The 20,204-nt window shown below is 40.0% G+C and overlaps 1 protein-coding gene across 2 annotated transcripts; it reads right to left on the minus strand.

The window, feature by feature from the left end:
- Positions 1 to 3,879: 3,879 nt before the first annotated feature.
- far1 (fatty acyl CoA reductase 1) lies at positions 3,880 to 19,425 on the minus strand. Of its 2 annotated transcripts, none has more exons than XM_079568220.1 (13): positions 18,996 to 19,425; positions 14,007 to 14,114; positions 13,596 to 13,712; positions 13,312 to 13,487; positions 11,890 to 12,069; positions 11,077 to 11,254; positions 10,733 to 10,777; positions 10,506 to 10,633; positions 10,356 to 10,423; positions 8,998 to 9,169; positions 7,428 to 7,557; positions 5,648 to 5,775; positions 3,880 to 5,202 (listed from the first exon to the last, which is right to left on the minus strand). In XM_079568220.1, the coding sequence occupies exons 2-13, from the start codon at positions 14,076 to 14,078 to the stop codon at positions 5,043 to 5,045; spliced, it is 1,554 nt and encodes a 517-aa protein (XP_079424346.1). In that variant the 5' UTR covers positions 14,079 to 14,114; positions 18,996 to 19,425; the 3' UTR covers positions 3,880 to 5,042. The 2 variants fall into 2 exon arrangements, with proteins under 2 accessions (XP_079424346.1, XP_079424345.1); XM_079568219.1 differs by lacking the exon at positions 8,998 to 9,169 and adding an exon at positions 9,808 to 9,979 and having other exon boundaries at positions 18,996 to 19,424.
- Between the last annotated feature and the right edge of the window lie 779 nt (positions 19,426 to 20,204).

A 20,204-nucleotide genomic window follows, 5' to 3' on the forward strand; every position in this document is an offset into this window, starting at 1 on the left:
CAACCACAGAGTGCAAAGACAATGTAGGATCACCATGACGAGTGCAGTTATACAATACACACAACTCTTGGAGCGGATTAGTGCGAGTATTAGTATGTACTTATATTAGTATGTCAGCCTTTTGTCGGGTTTTGAGAAGTTGCTGCTTCAAAAGGTCAAGAATCAAACAAAGAAGCTACATGACCTCTGATGCTGAAGAAAATAAAAATGTGAGAAAACCACAGAGGTAATGTGTCAGTCTGTGTGACCTTTTAGGGCAGTCTTTAAAGAAGAAGGGCTGGAAACCAAGTCTACCACAACTACAATGTTAGCTGTGACACAAATGCTCAAAGGTTAACAGGCTTGGGTCGTTTTGTTCCCTACATAATGTACAGAATGGCTCCTGGTTCACGCAATAAAATGAATGTTATTGGCACTTACCAGACAAGTGGTTGACGCGGTTAAGACTGATACACATGCAGTGCAGATGGACAGAAGTGTTTTCTGTATCATCTGGGACATGAAGGTCCTCAACTGTGTCCACTTCATTGTAACAAGGGCACAGCGTTTGCTGGAAATGGCCTGAGGGATCTTACCAGTAATTCACTCTGCAAGATTGCTACAAATGTTGGGTGTTTTAGGGGTGACGTCAATAAAAAAATCCTTAAATGTGTGACCACTTGGTAAACCTGCATTCAATTAAACATAAAAAATAATGCAAAATGCTAGTAGTACACAACATTAGCCAATAGTAATCACAGGATTATCATTGATGTTTTCTACTATAAACTACCAGTAATGACGGACCATTAAGAACAATAGAAACATGTTACGGGTATAAATAAAATCATTTACATGCATGTACAGGTATAGGCCCTATATTTTGATCAAACACACAGGAACTGATTTCTTTGCAGAGAATGCCAGTCTATCAGTGTTTGCTATATTTATCAGACAGGGGTGTATTAGGCTTCCAGCCGCACCATGGTGATTGCTGGGTGTGTGTTATATGTGTGTGTTTTGGGCCTCCGAGCTAATCCCTGTAAGCCACTAGTTCCTGTTGATTCAAAGCAGCACCAGTCCCACAGGAGCCAGGGATACTGCTGGGAGCTCAGGGGCAAGGGCTGCTGGGAAGTGGTCACCTGGAGGCTGTTACCAGGTGGAGCACAGCGTTTAGGGATTCCATACTTTTGCATACAGGTCACATTAGTAGGTATTACCCCCAAACAAAGCATTTAGGCACGGGGCATGGGCAAACGTTTTGACAGGAGGGTCACATTGTTTTTTTTGTGGTATTTTACAGGACAAAAAGTAAAAAAAAAAAATCAACTGTTTAATCATTATCTTTTCTATAATGTCATTGAAAACATTACTGTTCACCTTTTTCTAACCCCGCGTTTGGGTTGTGGTTATTTTTGTGGTCCAGATGCCAGGGCTGATGGGCCAGTTTGGTCCCTGAACCTTAGTTTTCCCACCTCGGAGAAAATATAAACAAAACTGAAACAAAACTAAAAAAATAAATTAAAAAAACATATGAGACTGAACATTTAAACAAAAAGGTTTATTTACTCATTCAAAACTACACCTGCTTGAATGATAATGCAGTTTAACTTGGCCAATACAGACTCAAATAGCAATAGTGGTCCATTAAAACCAATTAATGTTAGTAGCATCTATAAACAGGAAGCATTTCATGTTTTATAGATAAGATCCATTAGCCAAAGAGATAGACGGTAATAGCAACAAATGACTCTGCTGTACAATCCAAGGAAGCTACCAAATGGATCTCAAACACACCAATTAGGTTACGTAAACCCTGCTGCTACATATTGGCTTTTTAAGTGTACTATGCTGTTGTACATGTGCATCATACAAGCACTAGCAGTACATCTATTGCAGTGGCCTACTACTTCCTCCAGTGACGGTCCTTTAATTTCCACTCCCATCAAGCCAACCCACACTTCCATTCACAGTGTTGAGTTTAATCCTGAATGGCACAATTAAATCTTAATGGACTGTTCAATATCCATTCAGTGTGTGGGGTGATCTGTTCTGCATCAGGAAGCAGGTCACACAAACACTATGCTTCTAATGCCCCTGACATCTCTGAGGTTTCCAGTTTTACAGCAATTGGACACACAGACCTAAAAACAGATTTGAAATGTTTATTTCATTTGGTTATACAAACTCAAGGCACCTATAGAATTATTGTTAAACATATGACATTACAGCAATAATCAGAGACATTCAAGTAAAAAAAAAAAAAGCACACACATCTGAAGCACTGAGCAACATTGGTGACAACATGTACATGTAACAATGAACTTTTAAATTTAACAGAAGCAGCGACGCTTGGAAATTGATTGTATGAGACCTTAAGAAACCACATATTCCGCAATATTGACCGATATCCGCAATATTGACCGATACATCTATTATAGGTCAATCTATTAACCACCATCCATCCAATAGACCAACAATTTACAACCATCACAAGTTAAATCCCAGACTAACACATACATGAATGAACATGATTTACGAACACTCAAAATAAACTTGCCGCTTGTGCCGTGCCCCTGACAGAAGGGCGAATTCCTCACATTGAGACTGAGAAATCTCAGAACTGGTCATTTCTCTCACTTCTCAAACAGTAAAAACCCCTGAATAAGACACACCACAGATCCATCAGCATCATTCAAAATCAGTCAGTTTCATTTGCAGCGCAGCAACAGCATAGTAGCTGTGTTAGGGTTAAACCTTATACCATAAAATTAAATATGTCAGGTACAGCAGCACAATTTTACAGAAGATCTCATTTAAATTGTTTAATGTTGTGATGGTGACCTTGCACTTGGTTCACTTTAAGTGACCTCTGGTGCACTTTCAGGGAAAATGAGCTGATGCATCACCTAACCCTGGTTTACCCCAAAGCGTACAAAAATAAAGGGTGATGGGACAATATTTACCAAAAGATTATTGCAAATTTTTACTTCTATGTTCCTGTTAGACATGTTTTCAAACAGCATTTTAAAATGATGAAGATGCTCAAAGGATTGATGCAAACCAGGGTCAGGCGAGCTGCACAAAAGGTCATTTTTCCTCAAAGTGAAGGCGCCATGACCAGGTGCAATAACATTTGAAACATTAAAAAAGAACTGCTAAACTTATACAGTACATTATTTGAGTAATACAATAATGTATTAAAAAAATGGTATAGACTAAAAAGTTTGATTTATGAATTGCAAACACTCACTTTGTGATTAGGTTTTGATTGCAATCACACGAGCAGCCGAATGCGAGGTTTTGGTCTGGTTTTCCATGAGCAATTCAATGTGATCATCATAAATATGTGTTCTCGCACTTATGCTACTTCCCTCACATTACCTTGCTGTTACTGTGCTGTAAAGTGAAGCTCAACCACACACATTTAACAGCGTAGAACATTTCAAAAATATTCAGTCCGTTACACTTTACATTCATAGCATACAAAGCGCATAACGGCAAGAAGCTGAGTGCACCTCTTGGGTAACAACCATCCATGACAATAGCATAAAAATACAGTCTGTCTACGTAAATATAGTTTTACACAAAGTGAGTACAAAACATCTGATAGCTCTATTCCACATTGGACCACAGACCAATGTTCAGGCACGATTCTTGTGTAACGGTTTCACAATAGGTGGGTTTTCCCGACACACTGGCTTCTGTCTGAACTGGATAAGATGGTGAAGGTTGTAATTTGGCAATATAGATAATGATTTCAGGAAAATAATTTAAGTTTAACAAGAATGAAAGAAAGTATACCTGAATTTGAACAAAGAGTTGTCAACGTGCGATTATTCATCATTGCCAAAACACCAAGGGCTGAACCTCACCATTGTAGTACAAGTAAAGAACAATATTTTTTCCAGTACTTTAACAGGGTTTGATCTCTTATTTGCATAATATTTTTCAAAATTATCTTGGGAGCCAGAGGTTCTGTGCTGGAGGGCCAATTTGGCCCCCTCGCCTGACATTGCCTTGCCTACCCCTGTCCTGCAGGATACATTGTGGCGAGATTTGATAGTTATTATGACAGTAGTTATTAGTGTATGATGCCCCATGTAAAGTGAATGGAATGATCTGAAATTACACACAAAGTTAAGAGTCCATTAATGTCCAACATACTAAAATACTATACTGCAAGTGCATGTTTGCAAGTGTACCAGCCTTCGTACAACCATCTTAATCCTAGAGTGAGCCATGAGTCTGAGTTAAGAGCACAGATTCAAATGTAGGCACTGAATGGAGGTACGAAGTGGGAGAATTACTGAGTGACTGAATAAAAAGTAAAGACAAATCCTGTAACAAAATATTTAGAGTACTACTGCAGCCTCCAAGTTGCTGGTACAGAAGATCTCAGAATAACTTAAAACAACCAAAACAAAATAGGAAAGCATACTACGTTATGCAAATGTATTTAGACCACACTTTGTTGCCCAGTGTTATTATCTCAATGGTTGCAATTAAAGCTCATTTAGAGTGAGAATCAGTTTGTAAATGATACAATTACAATATTTAAATCGTGTCAAAACACTTTGAAGCACATTTTGGCCAATGCAACTGCTGGAAAATAGAGCACACGGCACTATTTTCATGCACAATCGCTTTTTGTGAGTATAAGTGACATTTTGGTAATTGTGTAAAGCATAATTAATCATAATTATAAATTCTATTGAAGCAGTGTTTGGCCTATAAAGAACTCAGAATAGTGTGACCAGTTTTAAGGGGCTCAAACTGCATTATTTCCATGCATAGCTTCATGTACTGCAGCCAGATAAGACTGAGCAGGTCAGCAGTGCTTTATATCAACGGGGTTTGTGATGGACAGCTGATGAACACAATGGGCCTGTTAATCCTCTGAGAGTTTAAAATGGAACCTCTCAGATACCTCTTCAATCTGCTGTTAAGGTTTCCTCCTCTGCGGCCGTTTCCTCTTGGTGAGAGTTTGGAGTTATGTTCCTGCAGCCGTTAAAATAGACAGCTCCATGCAGCCCCACAGTCTAATGATTGCTTTGAGATCATTATCTCATGGTAGAGGAAGCTCTGAAGTAGGAGAGGAACTTGAAGCACATGCTAACCACAAAGTACCAAATGTTTCTGGCCATTTGTGAGCGGGCGATAAAAATGCGCCATATTAGCACCACCAGGACTGTATTGAAAGTGTAGCGGATGTTTCTTAGTCTGAAAAACAAAAGAAAGAAATTAGAAGAGGGGATCTGCACAAAACCTTTTACTAAAATGAGCCAATTTTAATTAATATTTACAGCTTCTGCAATGGACATCTGCATTTCAAAATTGCTCTGTCCCTAACCACACTTGTAACGTGAATGAGCTTGTACAGGTCCCTTGCTTATTATTAATATTTTTTCTCATGCTGTAGCCAAAACACAAGTTTAAAAAGATAAATATTAACGGCCTAGAGCAAACTGCTACATGGTTTACATATATTTCTGTCACAAGCAAATTCATTGACATGTTTAAAGACAAGAGGATTACCCCACAATATAGCAGCTCCATTTTGAACACAGAGGCTAATGGCACGATGAAGCATAGGACTGTAATGTGCACGATTATGTATCTAATACTGCAGCAATAATGCAGTGGCAGATGGTACACAGACTCTTACTTGTTGAGGTGTTTGCGCGCAGCGGGCAGCCCAGACAGCTCCTCATTCAGAACATATTTTTTGGTGCCCATGCAGTAACTTTCCATGTACTCTGCCCAGTGGAGCTGCCGCACATCAAAGTTGAACACCTAAAAGGTTTAAAAATACATAAGTTAAGTCATGGTTTCAGTAGGGATTTATTTTAGAAACAAATCTACTTTGATTTTTGGTAACACTTTCGATTATAGCCCACAAGTTCCATGTGTAGGTACAGGTAACATGAAAGTAATTACAAGTGTAACTAAGGTGTACAACATGCAATTAAGGTGTACAAGATGTAACTAAGGTGTACAACATGTAACTAAGGTGTACAGCATGTAACTAAGGTGTACAGCATGTAACTAAAGTGTACAACATGTAACTAAAGTGTACAACATGCAACTAAGGTGTACAGCATGTAACTAAAGTGTACAACATGTAACTAAAGTGTACAAGATGTAACTAAGGTGTACAAGATGTATCTAAGGTGTACAAGATGTATCTAAGGTGTACATGATGTAACTAAGGTGTACAGCATGTAACTAAGGTGTACAGCATGTAACTAAAGTGTACAACATGTAACTAAAGTGTACAACATGTAACTAAAGTGTACAACATGTAACTAAGGTGTACAAGATGTAACTAAAGTGTACAACATGTAACTAAAGTGTACAACATGTAACTAAAGTGTACAACATGTAACTAAGGTGTACAAGATGTAACTAAGGTGTACAAGATGTAACTAAGGTGTACAAGATGTAACTAAAGTGTACAACATGTAACTAAAGTGTACAACATGTAACTAAAGTGTACAACATGTAACTAAGGTGTACAAGATGTAACTAAGGTGTACAAGATGTAACTAAAGTGTACAACATGTAACTAAAGTGTACAACATGTAACTAAAGTGTACAACATGTAACTAAAGTGTACAACATGTAACTAAAGTGTACAACATGTAACTAAAGTGTACAACATGTAACTAAGGTGTACAACATGTAACTAAGGTGTACAACATGTAACTAAGGTGTACAACATGTAACTAAGGTGTACAACATGTAACTAAGGTGTACAACATGTAACTAAGGTGTACAACATGTAACTAAGGTGTACAACATGTAACTAAGGTGTACAACATGTAACTAAGGTGTACAACATGTAACTAAGGTGTACAACATGTAACTAAGGTGTACAACATGTATCTAAGGTGTACAACATGTATCTAAGGTGTACAACATGTAACTAAGGTGTACAATGCGTAACTGAAGTGTACAATGCGTAACTACTGTGTACATAGCGTCACTATAGTGTAACAAAGGTGTGTGTAACAAAGTTGTACAAGGTGTAACAAAGATACATCTGTGTAACAACTTTGTTACACCTGTTACTGCGTACTAGGTGTTACACAGTAGTTACACCTTGCACACACAGTACGCCTTGCACATCTTAGTTACGCAAGTAATTATTTCCTTGTTATTTGCGGGCTGTAATCTAGAGTGTTACCTTTTTTGGGGGATAATTTTGGTCCTTTTCCTCAAGATGTATTAATCTCCAACTAAGGTACTGATTATTACACCAACTCAATTAAAGATTTACTTCCTGAAGGACAAAATCGCACGAATAAGCAAGCACATGAGGTAATCTGAAAACGTCTTTCAACTAACAAGTTGTTTTTTTATACCAAGCTTAAAAATACATATCGATATTGACATTAAATATAGTATTCTCTGTGATCATATACAATAGACATTAAGGCCGTTACCCTCTTGTCCTCTGGGCTCATGTGGGTCATGAGCATGGCCATGTTGTCCGTGTGCCACACCCACGAGTGACTGGTGAAGTACTCCAGCACCATCATGGCTTTGTGCAGCCGGCTGATGGTCTTCATCATCCTGACATCATAACATTGCCAGCGAAACAAAGGCAAGATTAAGTACAAATAGGAAAATATAAAGCGAGAAAACGAACCAACAGAAGGTTCCCATGTTTTTTCTGGAAATGCATTAAGTGTATATAGCATATGGCTTAGATACAGGGATGACTAAAAAGTCTAAAATGAACATATATACATATATATTTACTAAACAGTACGAGTAAATGAATACAGTAAATTATAAGTAAATTTAAGACATTTCCAGGACTCATGGAGACCCTTTGGTCAAGACAGAACACAGAAAACCACAAGTCAAGCATTTCAGCAAAAATGAACCAGTATCAATCTATTATTATGGTTGACATATTACAAGCTAAACCATTAGGCAAAATTTCAAGTTTTACAGAGGACCACAGTTCATTTTTGCCAATACTTAAAAAACAAAACACTGGAGTGCAGAATGTGAGAAAAAATTGCGGAAATTAGAAAAGTGAGTGGTTTGGGATGGAAAAAGACAAATGTGAGAGTGGCAGGCAGAAGTCTTCTGAGTCCTTAAGCAAGAATTGCAATAGACTTTAGGATCCAATAACATACACACCAAGCAGATTTGGACAATAAATAATCTTACTACCCTACAGACTCAGAATTCTTTAGCAAAAGAAGAGATGAAAATCAGCCTTAATCTATCAATCTGCAAAACAAGGCTAATGATTGTGTGACGAGTACCAGATCACAATCCCCCCACAAAACATATCAATTATCATAGCCCTGGTTAAAAGCCAGAAGATTATGAAGTTTTTTTTCTTGATCTTGTCGTGCATCTTTTGATTTGCCCATGGGTGCCACGATGCATCAGCCCTTTCAAGTGATTGGGAGGAAAATGACGCCATGTTCACAGCACAGCATTACACCACGCACGGCAATGCTGACGACATGATGTGACAGGGACACGGGGAAGTACACCTCAAACGTTTTGTTCTGAGTTGGTTGTCTGCAAAGCTTTGTGTTTACGAGTCGTTTTGGATTCGGATAACATTACTCTGAACACTTGCCATGAAGCTGGTTGTTGACAAAACGGACGTGAAAAAGGTGTTTAATATTTTCAATTATGCTCAATTATACCAGTAAATATGTTTATTTTTTGAACCATCAGTTTGATACAGGTTATATGTACACTGGGGTAAGAAGTACTATAGGAAATATAACTCTAAATGAAAGAGGCGTGTACAGCACCTAGTTTATAAGATCAGCTTCAGTACCAGCAAAATTAACAGGTGTAAACTGAAGATCATGCTTTAAAATGTTAACAGAGTTTCTTTTTTACTTCATCAATGTAACTGGAACCAGTTAAGTGACTCTGAAGGCCCAGGGCAAAGCAGACTCCAGATCCAGAACAAAGAGCTGTAGGGGGACAGAGTGGACAGGTTTGGGGAGACGGGTTTGACTACCATAGCCTTACCGGGGCTTTTGACCCGTTAGCCTCAGGTAGCCATCATACAGCAGGGCCGGCAGCGTGTGGCTGACCGCGGTCCAGTACTGATTAGTAAAAGGGTTGGAGCGCAGATTAACATTGGGCCTTCTGATGGCCTGCTCTAACGGGTTGGTCTTGAAAGTCATGTTTATACAATACTCTGTAGAGAGAGATACAGATGACAGCGGGTCAAGACCAGAGGTGAAGCTGAGCAGGCCTTTCACTGGACCAAACCATAGGCTCTTGTAACCATTCACTTCCCAAATTTAAAAGTGGTTGGGTCTTCAAAAGTAAATGTCAATGTCAATTCAATGTCCTTTCTGACTAATCTGCAGTCTTTCACAAAGCAACCAGCCATCTTGGCCTGACCTGATTTGCTGGAAATACAGGGGAAGCCAAATTTACAAGTCTGCAACGCTTACTTACATATCACTGTCTTTTCAGAAACCAGTGTGGAGGTGAGCAACGCAGGTACTTCAGATCGCCATAACCAGAGTTCAGCTCATATATGATCTGAGGTATTATCAATTTAGTGCTGACAATAGAAAAATCTCGGCCAAAGAGTTATAAGGCTGCTGAGAGTAAGAAACCAGGAGCCCGTGTGCACAAGGGACCAAATGGTTCAATTACAACTTCTTACAAAAGAACATCAACATGTAAAAATACATTAATACTACACACCAACTTTGAAGCATCTACAATACTACAAATTAAAAAGCAGCTGAAAGGAGCGACAGAAGTGTTGGCGTTAAAGACGGAGAGGCGGGATGTCTGGTCACTGATAGGACAGAGGGTTACCTGGGCTCTTTACCAATCATCCTTAAGTACAGGTCGTACATGAACGCTGGGGCCTTGTGGCTCACAGCGATCCAGTACTGATTGATCAGGTGATTGGACGTGAGATTTACATTGGGCCGACGAACGGCCTGCTCAAGGGGGTTCCTCTTGAATGTGGATATAACATGGTACTCTAAGAGAGACAAGGTTTTCACACAAGTCAGTAGCATTTTAGATTCTGTGATTTTACCAAATACACAGAAATATGAATAAAACTTTTATGGAATCTTGGCCATTGTCAAGCTACTTCTAACCCTTAATATTTACTGTATATGTGAAAAGATTTTCAAGGAGACATTCATTTGCAGAATGTCTGTGATAGTGAAATATAATCTACAAATATCAGCCTACTTCAATGTAAATGTGAAGGAATGGCTCTGGCTTCAAATATAATGGCTCTGGCTTCAAATATAAGAGATCCAGATAGAGCCGGCCGATACAGAGTAAATAGTGTGTGATTTGAAAGTGAAGCTCTAACTAGTCAAGTACTTTAAATAAGATTCACATACCAACTTCCCCCCAGTGGAATGGGTTGATGCCACCAGTAGTGCAGTTGTATACTGGGATGTTTTTAGGTCTGAAAAAGAAGATTAAACATGGTAAAAAAAACACATTATTTATGTGTCCAAAAGAAGCCAAAAATTGCAGCTTAATTTCACCTGTGATGTTTCTGAGACCCAGAGAACCAGGCAGCAGACAGAGTGGTGTTGATGACCACATCCACCGGCACCAGGTCGGCCACTGCATCGTTAGACGCCCTCATCGTCCGCAGGATGCCCTTCCCGGCCTGGATAGAAAAGGACAATTTTAAACATAAATATACCTTACCTTCAATGACAGAGACGCTCACTGTGGAAAGTACAGCAGTGATTATAGTTATGCATACCGCAATAAATATTCCACTGGGTCCATTGAAGTTATCAATCCAACCCTAAGAAAACAAAATATGAAAGTAAAAAGTATTAGATATTCCATTCAATACATGATTCAAATAGAGTTTTTTTTTGTTTTTTTCCCAATAGCAGCTGGTGTTTCTGCCTAACATTCCTGACACCAGACTGACATGACTCAGCAAAAAGAATTCACCCTCTTTGACTACACGCCCACAGTGAAAGGAATACAGCATGCAACTCCAATCGAATGTTACACAGGCATAATTTGTTTGCAGCAGTAATCTATAATACTTTTTGTTGCGAGTGTAAAAAGGACTGGTGGAGTTCGGATACTCACGGGGAAGGGCTCTTTCCAGCTGGCCCCGACAATAGAAGGTCTAACGATGGCGATGTTGAGATCTCCTGCTTCCTGCTGAATCAAGTACTCGGCCAGGGCCTTGGTGAAGGTGTAGGTGTTGGGGCGCTCCCTGATCAGTTTTGGGGTCATGACTGCCACCAGGTCGTCATCCATCCACCTGAGAAGACAGCAGAAATAAATCACACGTACAGTACATTATTAACCGTTAGCCTGCAAGGCAACTCTTTCATTTGAGCGTTTTGTTCTCAGCACAATGAGTCCTCATGATTAATAGTAGGGATTTGTTGTAAGGCACGAAAGAAAAAAACAACATACTTGATCTTACTTATTCAAGAAACACTTCCAATCATTTGTTCTTTCTCTGTAACCTCTTGCCGAGTGTGACCACTTCAAAAGTTATTGTATTGGCTATAACAAATGAAGGGCCTATTTGTTTACTTTTCACACATGCCATATTGAAAGTTTAAAGCCATTAATACAGAGTCAAAGTTCAGGTTAATGTAATGGCCTATAAAGTGAACTAAAGCACAAAGAGGGAGCACTATGCCTTTAGCCATCCCACATCGACTGTATTATGCAATGACAATTCACTCCTGTTATTCTCCCTGGCTATAGTAAACCCCTACATGTAACCTATACTCCTAATGCGTTACTAATCTGCTCAAACTGACAGCATAGTGTTTCAGAGAGACATTTTAGTGAGTGCTGCAGAGGCAACATCTGTTCTTCATCTTAATGCCTCCCTGTGTGCTTTCAGTAAGGTTTAATCCTTAAAACCTCCACTCTACTCACTCCAGCGTGTCGATGAGCTTGCGGTAGTCCACAGGGGGAGGGTATATGACTTCTTCGATGAGCTCCCGGTCACAGTTGGCGTAGGCGGTGGACACATGAATGAAGATCTCCAGCTGCTTCATCTTGCGACCCAGTGCCAGCATTTTCTGAGTGGCAAGCACATTCAGCTGCATGGCATCTCTGTCAACGGCAAGGTAGAGTTAACAGGGTACCACTTTCCAGTATCAGACACAAGCCACAAGAATAGCCTAGTCCAGGAGTGCTCAAACTTTTCTGACCGAAGATATACTTTTCAAGTGGCCAACCTCCCGAGATCTACCAGTTCAGTGTCGACATTGCAAACCCACACACATCGCTTCCAGCCTGCAGTAACTAACCTTACAACAAGTTCTCTTATTGTCACACAATCACTAGACATCACAAACCCTTCCTCTCTCAAACACACAATATATTTGCTGTATAACAAAAATATACACAGGCCAATCTGTATGATGGGCAATAGCTGCAGCAATGAACCAAACAGAACTTTTTACAGCAAATGAGGATTTGGGGAATATGAAAAGAGCTGAAGTAGTAGTTGTATCATCTGTAAAACAGATCTGTGTATACCTTCTGTCCCCCACTCAGCTGTGAAAAGTGGGCGGAGCAGACAGGCACTCGGCCGGGGAACTGGGGCTGCAGCTCCAATGGAGGCACTGGGCACTACTTATGCGCACAGTAGTGTACTGATTTTGCCTGGCTTTGCATTAGTAGTTGCGTTTGCAACATTGCAAAATCCTGTCCTTTCTCTTTTCCTACACCCCTCGCAGTTGACTTGGGATCAGTCTGTGATCTACCAGTAGACCGCGATCGACTGGTTGGGCATCTCTGGTCTAGTCACAGCCAGGGGGTAGGCGTTGTTTTTAAGTAGTTGTATGATCTGTAAAACAGATCTATGTAAATCTTCTGTCCTCCACTCAGCTGTGAAAAGTGGGCTCAGCAGACAGGCCCCTGTCCGCTATACTAGTGTCTCTGAGGCCACACAAGTCAGTGATAAAACACTACCTAGAACGAGCTGCTCTGCGAAGAAGATGACGCTCGGTCAGGATCCAGTTTGGGAATGACAAGACCTCTGCTGTTTGCCGAGTTGTTTGTTCTGGTGGCTTAATCAAATAAGGCTGCTTAGCGTGTATGAAAGCGGTTTGCAGTAGAGTATACTAGAATACAGATCGGCCCAAAAGGTTGTCAATAGGGAAGAGGTGACCTACTCTCTCTAGGTCAGGGCGCGAGATCAACAGACGAATCGCTGAAAAAAAGTGTGCAGCTCTCTCCCGTGTGCATCTGTAGATTGTTTTTAAAGGGACTTCTGTGTCAAGAGTGACACTGGAACTGGAACAAAGCAGGTGTGTGACAAACAAAGTAGATCAGTTCCTTTAAACTCACTTGAGCGGCTCGTTGAAGCGGATTGTGGCAGCACAGTGAAAGACGATGTGAATGTTTTCAGCCAGTGTGCTCTGGTCCTCCTGACTCAGACCAAGCTCCGGCTGCGTCAGGTCGCTGTTCACAGGAACGATCTTCTGTGCAAAATCAGGCTGCTCATCCTGCAGTTTCTCAAACAACTGCACAAAAGTCATAAACAAGGACAAAATGTGATGCAGTCCACGCTGCTTGAGGCTTATCCAAGGCTGCATACATCCTTATTACACTGTTCTTCCATATGGTCATACCTTGCAGCTGGCCATGTCTTCAATGCGGGCCTGAGGGGACTGTCCTGCCTTCGGTCGAACCATGACGTAAGCAGAACGGACATCCGGGCACGACCGCAGCAGTTTCTCCAGCAGCACCTGGAGGGGAAAAAGAGACCATTTGAGAACGCGACATTAGAATAGCAATACAGAAAATAAATACAAGTTTAACTGTACAACTAACGAGTAATGTGTCACAACAAAAAAAAAGATAATATAGATTTGTATTTTTATAGCAAGATTAGTAAAACAGTACAATAGTTGCTAGCCACATTCAGAAACTTCTATTCCACCATATGTCTGAACAAAACACCTGTGTGTGGCAGGTGTAGTCTTCTTTGCCCTGCAGTGGTTAATGCAGTCATCTGCATTTTATCAGGGTTTTTTGTTTACCTTCCCCATGAATCCAGTGGCCCCGGTGATGAGCACATTTTTCCCCGCATAGTATTCTGGGATGTTCACCATGGCGCCTTTCTTCGATTCCTAAAACGCCACGCCTTCCTAAACACAATAATATCAGATTAAAGGGGCAGCTTTGAAATTAAAACCTTCAAGATGGCACATGTCCCAGAGGTATTTGCTTCAGTGAGTATTCTTTGTATAAAATAGAAGTTGAACTGTAGTCCAAACATAAATTACTTCTTGCAAATAGATTGTAGCTATTATTATTGCTTTCTTTAAATGTCTGGGTGATTACTATGCTGATCATTTCAAATGAGTTGTATCTGTTAATTCTGTAATGAATGCCAATGTTTAAAAGGTAGGATATGAAGAATCTTTTTGAAATATATCATTATTACATATCAATATGAACAAGCATGGGGGCAAATCTACTCCATTCTTTCTTCTTTTTTAAGAATTTATTGAGAAAACACATTAATGACGAAAACATCAATAAATTACAAAGTATTCCTTGTAACATTTTCGTATTTATCTCCCCAAACAGTAGGCCTACAATGAAAAAAAATCAAGTGGCCAATGCTATTACATACAAGCATTGCTATTCTAATGTTGATGTTATGGATACAATTTTGATTTATTAAATATTACAAACGACATGATGCAAAAGTTGTTTGTGTTTACATTTATTTATTATTTTTGCGTGTCAACAATTATCAAACCAGAAGCTCCACATTTAAAGTTTCCAGATCCAATGGCTAAATCCAGCCAGGAAAACCTAAAGGGACTCTCTCCTACTTCCACAATACCAGCACCTGGCCCCAAGTGACCAGGTTCTTATTCATGCTAGTGATATTCCAGTAGTTAAAATTCAATATATCTCAACTTTCACATGTGGACACTAGAGAAACTCATGCTTGTGTTCTCAAATGCAGCTTAAATCAAATCAAGTTCACTTGCAGTTGTATTGCCTTCTTTAAACCACTTAGCGTGCATCCTCCAAAAGTAACTAAATAATCCAGAGTAAAGCGTAGCAGGACCTTTAATAAGCAAAAATTACATGAAAGATATATTTGTCTCTGTAGCAGGCCGATACTTTTATGAGTGTGGCTGTTTGGTATCACTTCTTATCAGATGTCTGACACCGAGAGGCAGATAACAAGACCATTTACTGATAATTCTACAAAACATTAACTAGGCTAATCCAAACAGTGGGCCATCCAGTCTATTTGATGTTAAAAACACACACACACACACATCGTTTAAAAAAAAAATAATAGTAATAAAGAAAAAAGTAAATAAATTAAATTGGTGGAAAAGTGGTGGATTAACAAGCGTTCTGGCATGTACCACATTATTATTATGATTAATTACAAGAGATTAATTTACTATATCACTAGCACTTTTTTCTAATTTCAGATCAAAGTCGCTTTCTCTACTTATAATAATAATCTAATATTATTATATCTACTTAAAATAATAATCTAATATTATCGCTACTTAAAATAATAATCTAATATTATTATCTCTATTACATTATAATTATAATGTAATATTAATAACATTGCGTTTTACAAGCCGAAGCCTGTATTACCACTACTCTACACTGTCATTATTCATTCACTCCATACTCAGCGGTAGTAAGCTCAGCTGCCCTGGGGTAGACTGACGGAAGCGCGGCAACCAGTCTGTGCCATCAGCCTCCCTCCGACCAACACCAACCACTCACTCACTCACTACATTCACCTAGGCTTCCTGGTGTTCCCAAAAAGTCTCCCATCCAAGTACCAGTCCGGCCCTTCCCTGCTTAGCTTCCGAGATCCGGGGTTTGGGCAGAGCAAAGGCGGTATGGTGCTGTGGTCCATCTTTATTATCGCCATGGGGCTTTTTAATCGTCAATTCTACACTCACTTCTGAGGCAGTGGCAGCACTTGGTTTGGAGTTTGGAGAAATAGAATGATTTTTTTTTTTTTTTTTTTTAACGTCCTGGACTGGAAAGTATTCATTTTTGTTTTTGTTAAAGCCTATTTTGAAATGGTCATTATAAATAATTCATTATATTCATAGTAAAAGCTACATGTAACATGTATTTGACATATGGATATGAGGGAGAAAAATCTTAATCCAATCCCCCCCCATGATTGCCATCTCTACTTATCTTATTGTTAGGAACAAGTGTTAGTTGTAGTTCTGTTTGTACCCAGTCAGTGGAAAAAACACTGTTATTAGCTGCACATTTTTCACGTAAGTGGTGGCAGTTGAAAGAAAAGAATGACAGCTATGCATTTCCAATGACACAGCTTACCTAAACAGTGTTCGAACGGAGGATTTGCATGTGTTCTTAGATTCAGAGGCCTCTCACGTTAGGAGCCAAACCAGTTATTCTCGTCCACATATGGCTCTTAGCATGCAGCTCTGACTGGTTTGGTACTCAGACACTGAATCTGAAGTCAACCATTAAAGCGTTTGTGTCTTTGAGTTGAAATGACTGAACCTTGCTCTCATTGTGACACTGACCAAGTACACAAGCCAAGCAATGATGGAAGTTTAACTGGTGGGAACAAAGAGCTGCTAAGACATGAGGAAAGATTTTCAGACATTGATATATTATTTAAGCAGTGATTTTCTAAAATACCCCGATTGAACATTTGAACATTGCTTGACAAGAAGCGTATGCAATCAGAGCCCTGTATGACACTCTCGTTTCCAGTGGACACTGTGCCTCTGCGACAGTCGGCTTTCACTGGACTTGAACGTTTGGCAGACAACACAGACATTATAGTAGGCTCAGATATCCTCCAGCTTACTCCCATCAATATCAAATGTTTCAGAAAAACTAAACAAAGGTTTGTCACTGTGATCTAGGGCATGACATCACTGCATATAACTTTTTTCATTTTTGAAATGAAACAAATCAAAATTAGAAAAGCCCTGGAGCATTAACATTTGTGAATAAACCAAAATATTAACTGCAGAACTAATCTTTTGTAGAGGTCTAAACTATGGTGTTTTTAAACAGGTTTTAAACAAAATACTTTCTTGTTTAGTAGTTTGCAAAGGACATAGTATATAGTGCCTAAATAATTGCAGCCTTAAATATGGTTTTCAGTTTTATTGGGAATCTTTTGCTGTATCCCCATTGCTCAAGTGTCTGTGAAAATGTCTTGTGTACAGTCCAACAGTCAAGGAGGTGGATCTGCATTCCCATCCTTGAATTATTCAATGCACGCTCAATAATTCTTAAAGAGGCCCCTGTGTCTGGTCTAGCATCCACTACACGTCCCACGCCGCCTTTTACTCAGACTGTGCAGATAAGCATTTGATTGGCACTCAAGCAATCGCTTACCATAACAGCAGCATTTGTTCTTAACATTACTGAAGTGCGCGATAAACATCGATGAGTTGCTCTCTGTGCCTACTAGAGATTATCATCAGTTTTCTAATAGACGCATAAAAGTTCTACAACTACAAAAACAAATGAACATGAATGGGCACAGACTAGAGAGATTTCAATGTTGGATCAATAGTGAGTGGAAAATCATCCTGCCAGCCACTACAACTGTCCGTAGACTTGCCCAGGCGATCATCCTGCCACATTAAGTGATAGTGCTGTGAGACGTGTGCGGCATGTACAGACCTGAATCCAGTGACACACAGTTACACCAGGCATGAGGAAATGTCATGAAGCCCGGCACCGACTGAACCACATTAACCAGCATACGTCTCAATTCTATCTGCAGGGAGAGCCAGTGTGGATAAGCCCTTTTCTGCATCAACCATCCAAAGGAGTTGTACCACTCCTCCGATTGGTGCTCCAAGAGGTTTCTCCAATTTGTTTTTAGAGGTTTCTCTTGCCATGAAGGTGGATCTAAGGACACGTGGGACAACAATCCATCTTACCGTTGATTCTTCCTTTGTCGTTGCTGGATTCTGAACTGTTGCTGTTTGTAAATCAGTTCAATTCATACAGCCCTTTGAGGCAATTGCATCTTGGCCGATACAAAAACAACTTCATTTGATCTGCTAATCCCTCTATTTAAAAATAAAAGGCTTTGTGGCTTCTAGACTGAGACAAAAGTCAAACAATTCTACTAACTTGTGAAATAGCTCCACCCAACAATGATAATTCACACGCACTTTCCCTTGTACTGATGCAGTGATAGGATTCGAACTAGTCCAAAATGTCACTGGAGACTACACACTCTGAAACCAGAGAACCACAACAGGCAAAACGAAGGCAACGGATCTTGTGATTGTCATTACATGCAGCTGCCTCCTATCATTACCACAGCCAATACTCAGCAGCCATTTGCACAGCGGGACAACACTCTGCCACAATTATTGACTTGACAGGTTTTAATCTGATTACTGCAAAGCCCAAAGAGTCAATTGAGAGGGAGGCCGTTTTAAACGGTGCTTGTCATCTCACATCTGATATGCTGATTCAATGGGAGCAGCCGAACTTACAGCAGATCCTCACGTGGAAAAGCTACTCAAATGTGGCACAGGCCTAACTTCATTTGTGTTACATAGGAACATATTCAACCATAAGTGAAAGCATTTTGTGTCACACTGTTACCCACAAGATTGATATCGCTACTAGGCTATATTACAAACTAATGGGAGCGCTGACAATAGCTCAACATTTTGCAAAAACTCACCAAAGAAAAACGTATTAAACGAGGGAAACTCTAGCAAATCTTTTTACTGGTCAAAAATGGCATCATGTATACCGGTGCTAAGAAGTTTGCACAAAGGCCTCTGGCTTGGTGAGAGGGTAAAGAGAGCGAAATCACGATCGACTTCAGGCATTTTACGGCCAGACTTTCAATGAACATTTTTCTCTGTACACGTATGTTCTCTGGGCTTCGTTTTCTCGCATCTCTCGCCGTCTGTCAGGCGGTTCGCGCACTGAAATGCTCACGCTTTGGCTCACCCAGTGCGTAAAAAGCGGTCTGTGGAAAAAAAAAAACACGTACGTACCCGAAATGCGGTCCTTTCCCCGGCTCTGGAGCTCGAAGTTAGGTGTGGCGATGGCAGGGGAGAGGAAGACAGGCAGAGACCGTGAGCACTGAGCAGGAAGCCCACAGAGAGAGCAGCCCGAGAGAGCGGGGAGCAGTGGGGAAATGACCGCCTGACGACACGAAGCGCGCACTCCTCCTCGCTGATAGGACACGACAGACGTCTCACTCCGGACCGGTGGATTTGCTGTATCTACTACAGCGGTGGTTCTCAAACTGCGGCTCGTGTTCGCCTTTGGCTTCTTCAGGTGGTTTGAGATCATTTCCTTGTTGCTTCATTGATGCATTTTAGTTGTTTTTTTTCTGGCGTAGAGATGTTTGACGCACCCACAGACAGCCCAAGGTAGGTCTGTTCTTAGACGGTTTACAGACCCGGTTCGTGATGCGTGACCTAATCGGCTATCTTTAAGGTGAAAAGAGCCGGATCTTTTTTTCATTCATTCATTCATTCATTTAAAAAAAATTTTTTTTTTTACCCATTACTACCCTGAACAAACCTTTTTCACCGTGGGCCGCATATGGACACGTAGGCCTATTTACAGCATGGAGGGCCACTGATCCGTGGTCAGTGCATTCAAACAGAGATACACACTTTATTTAGGCTTGTCAATCATAATGCGAACTCTGTCTCACAATAAATGATACGTTCTGAGGTTTTAATTGTGTACAATTATTGTGGCCCAAGGTTATATTCTCACACACATTTTTCAAAGCGTAATAAATCCTATTGCAATTTCTGCCAATGTCAATGTAATGTCTGTTCTATTGTTTGTTACTACAAGTGTTTTATTTGTGTTATTGACTATGCCTTTAATTCCGTGACGAGTGCTGCTTTCCCTCAAATTAAATAAATAAACGGTCCCAAAGAGAGGATATTTGGTTTCCCCCACTGAGATTTTAATATGCTATTTAGGCAGGAACCCAAATCACCAACTAAACTGTTTCTACTCATCATAATCGGCTATGACTAAAGATTAATGTATTCAAAATGTTCAAATTGTAACTATTTCAAGTATTCATTTCTTAAAACTTGAACATAATAAGTTAAATATAACACCTTTTTCATGCAACACTTTCAGGCAGAAGAGGAGGAAAAACTACGCCCCCTTGTGTTTGTTTCTAGAAAACCACACACCTTTTAATTACCAGCAGAGTAGACAAATGTATGGAA

The sequence above is a fragment of the Gobius niger genome (genome assembly GCF_951799975.1).
Source record: "Gobius niger genome assembly, chromosome: 12".
In the NCBI taxonomy this organism is placed as follows: domain Eukaryota; kingdom Metazoa; phylum Chordata; class Actinopteri; order Gobiiformes; family Gobiidae; genus Gobius; species Gobius niger.

Bases quoted from the DNA above. Each gene is read 5' to 3' on its own strand.
- far1 (XM_079568220.1), bottom strand. From the start codon at position 14,078: ATGGTGAACATCCCAGAATACTATGCGGGGAAAAATGTGCTCATCACC. The intron at 12,070-13,311 runs GTGAGTTTAAAG...TGCCGTTGACAG, and splicing joins CGCTTCAACGAGCCGCTCAA to AGATGCCATGCAGCTGAATG. The intron at 10,634-10,732 runs GTATGCATAACT...TTTTCTATCCAG, and splicing joins CCAGTGGAATATTTATTGCG to GCCGGGAAGGGCATCCTGCG.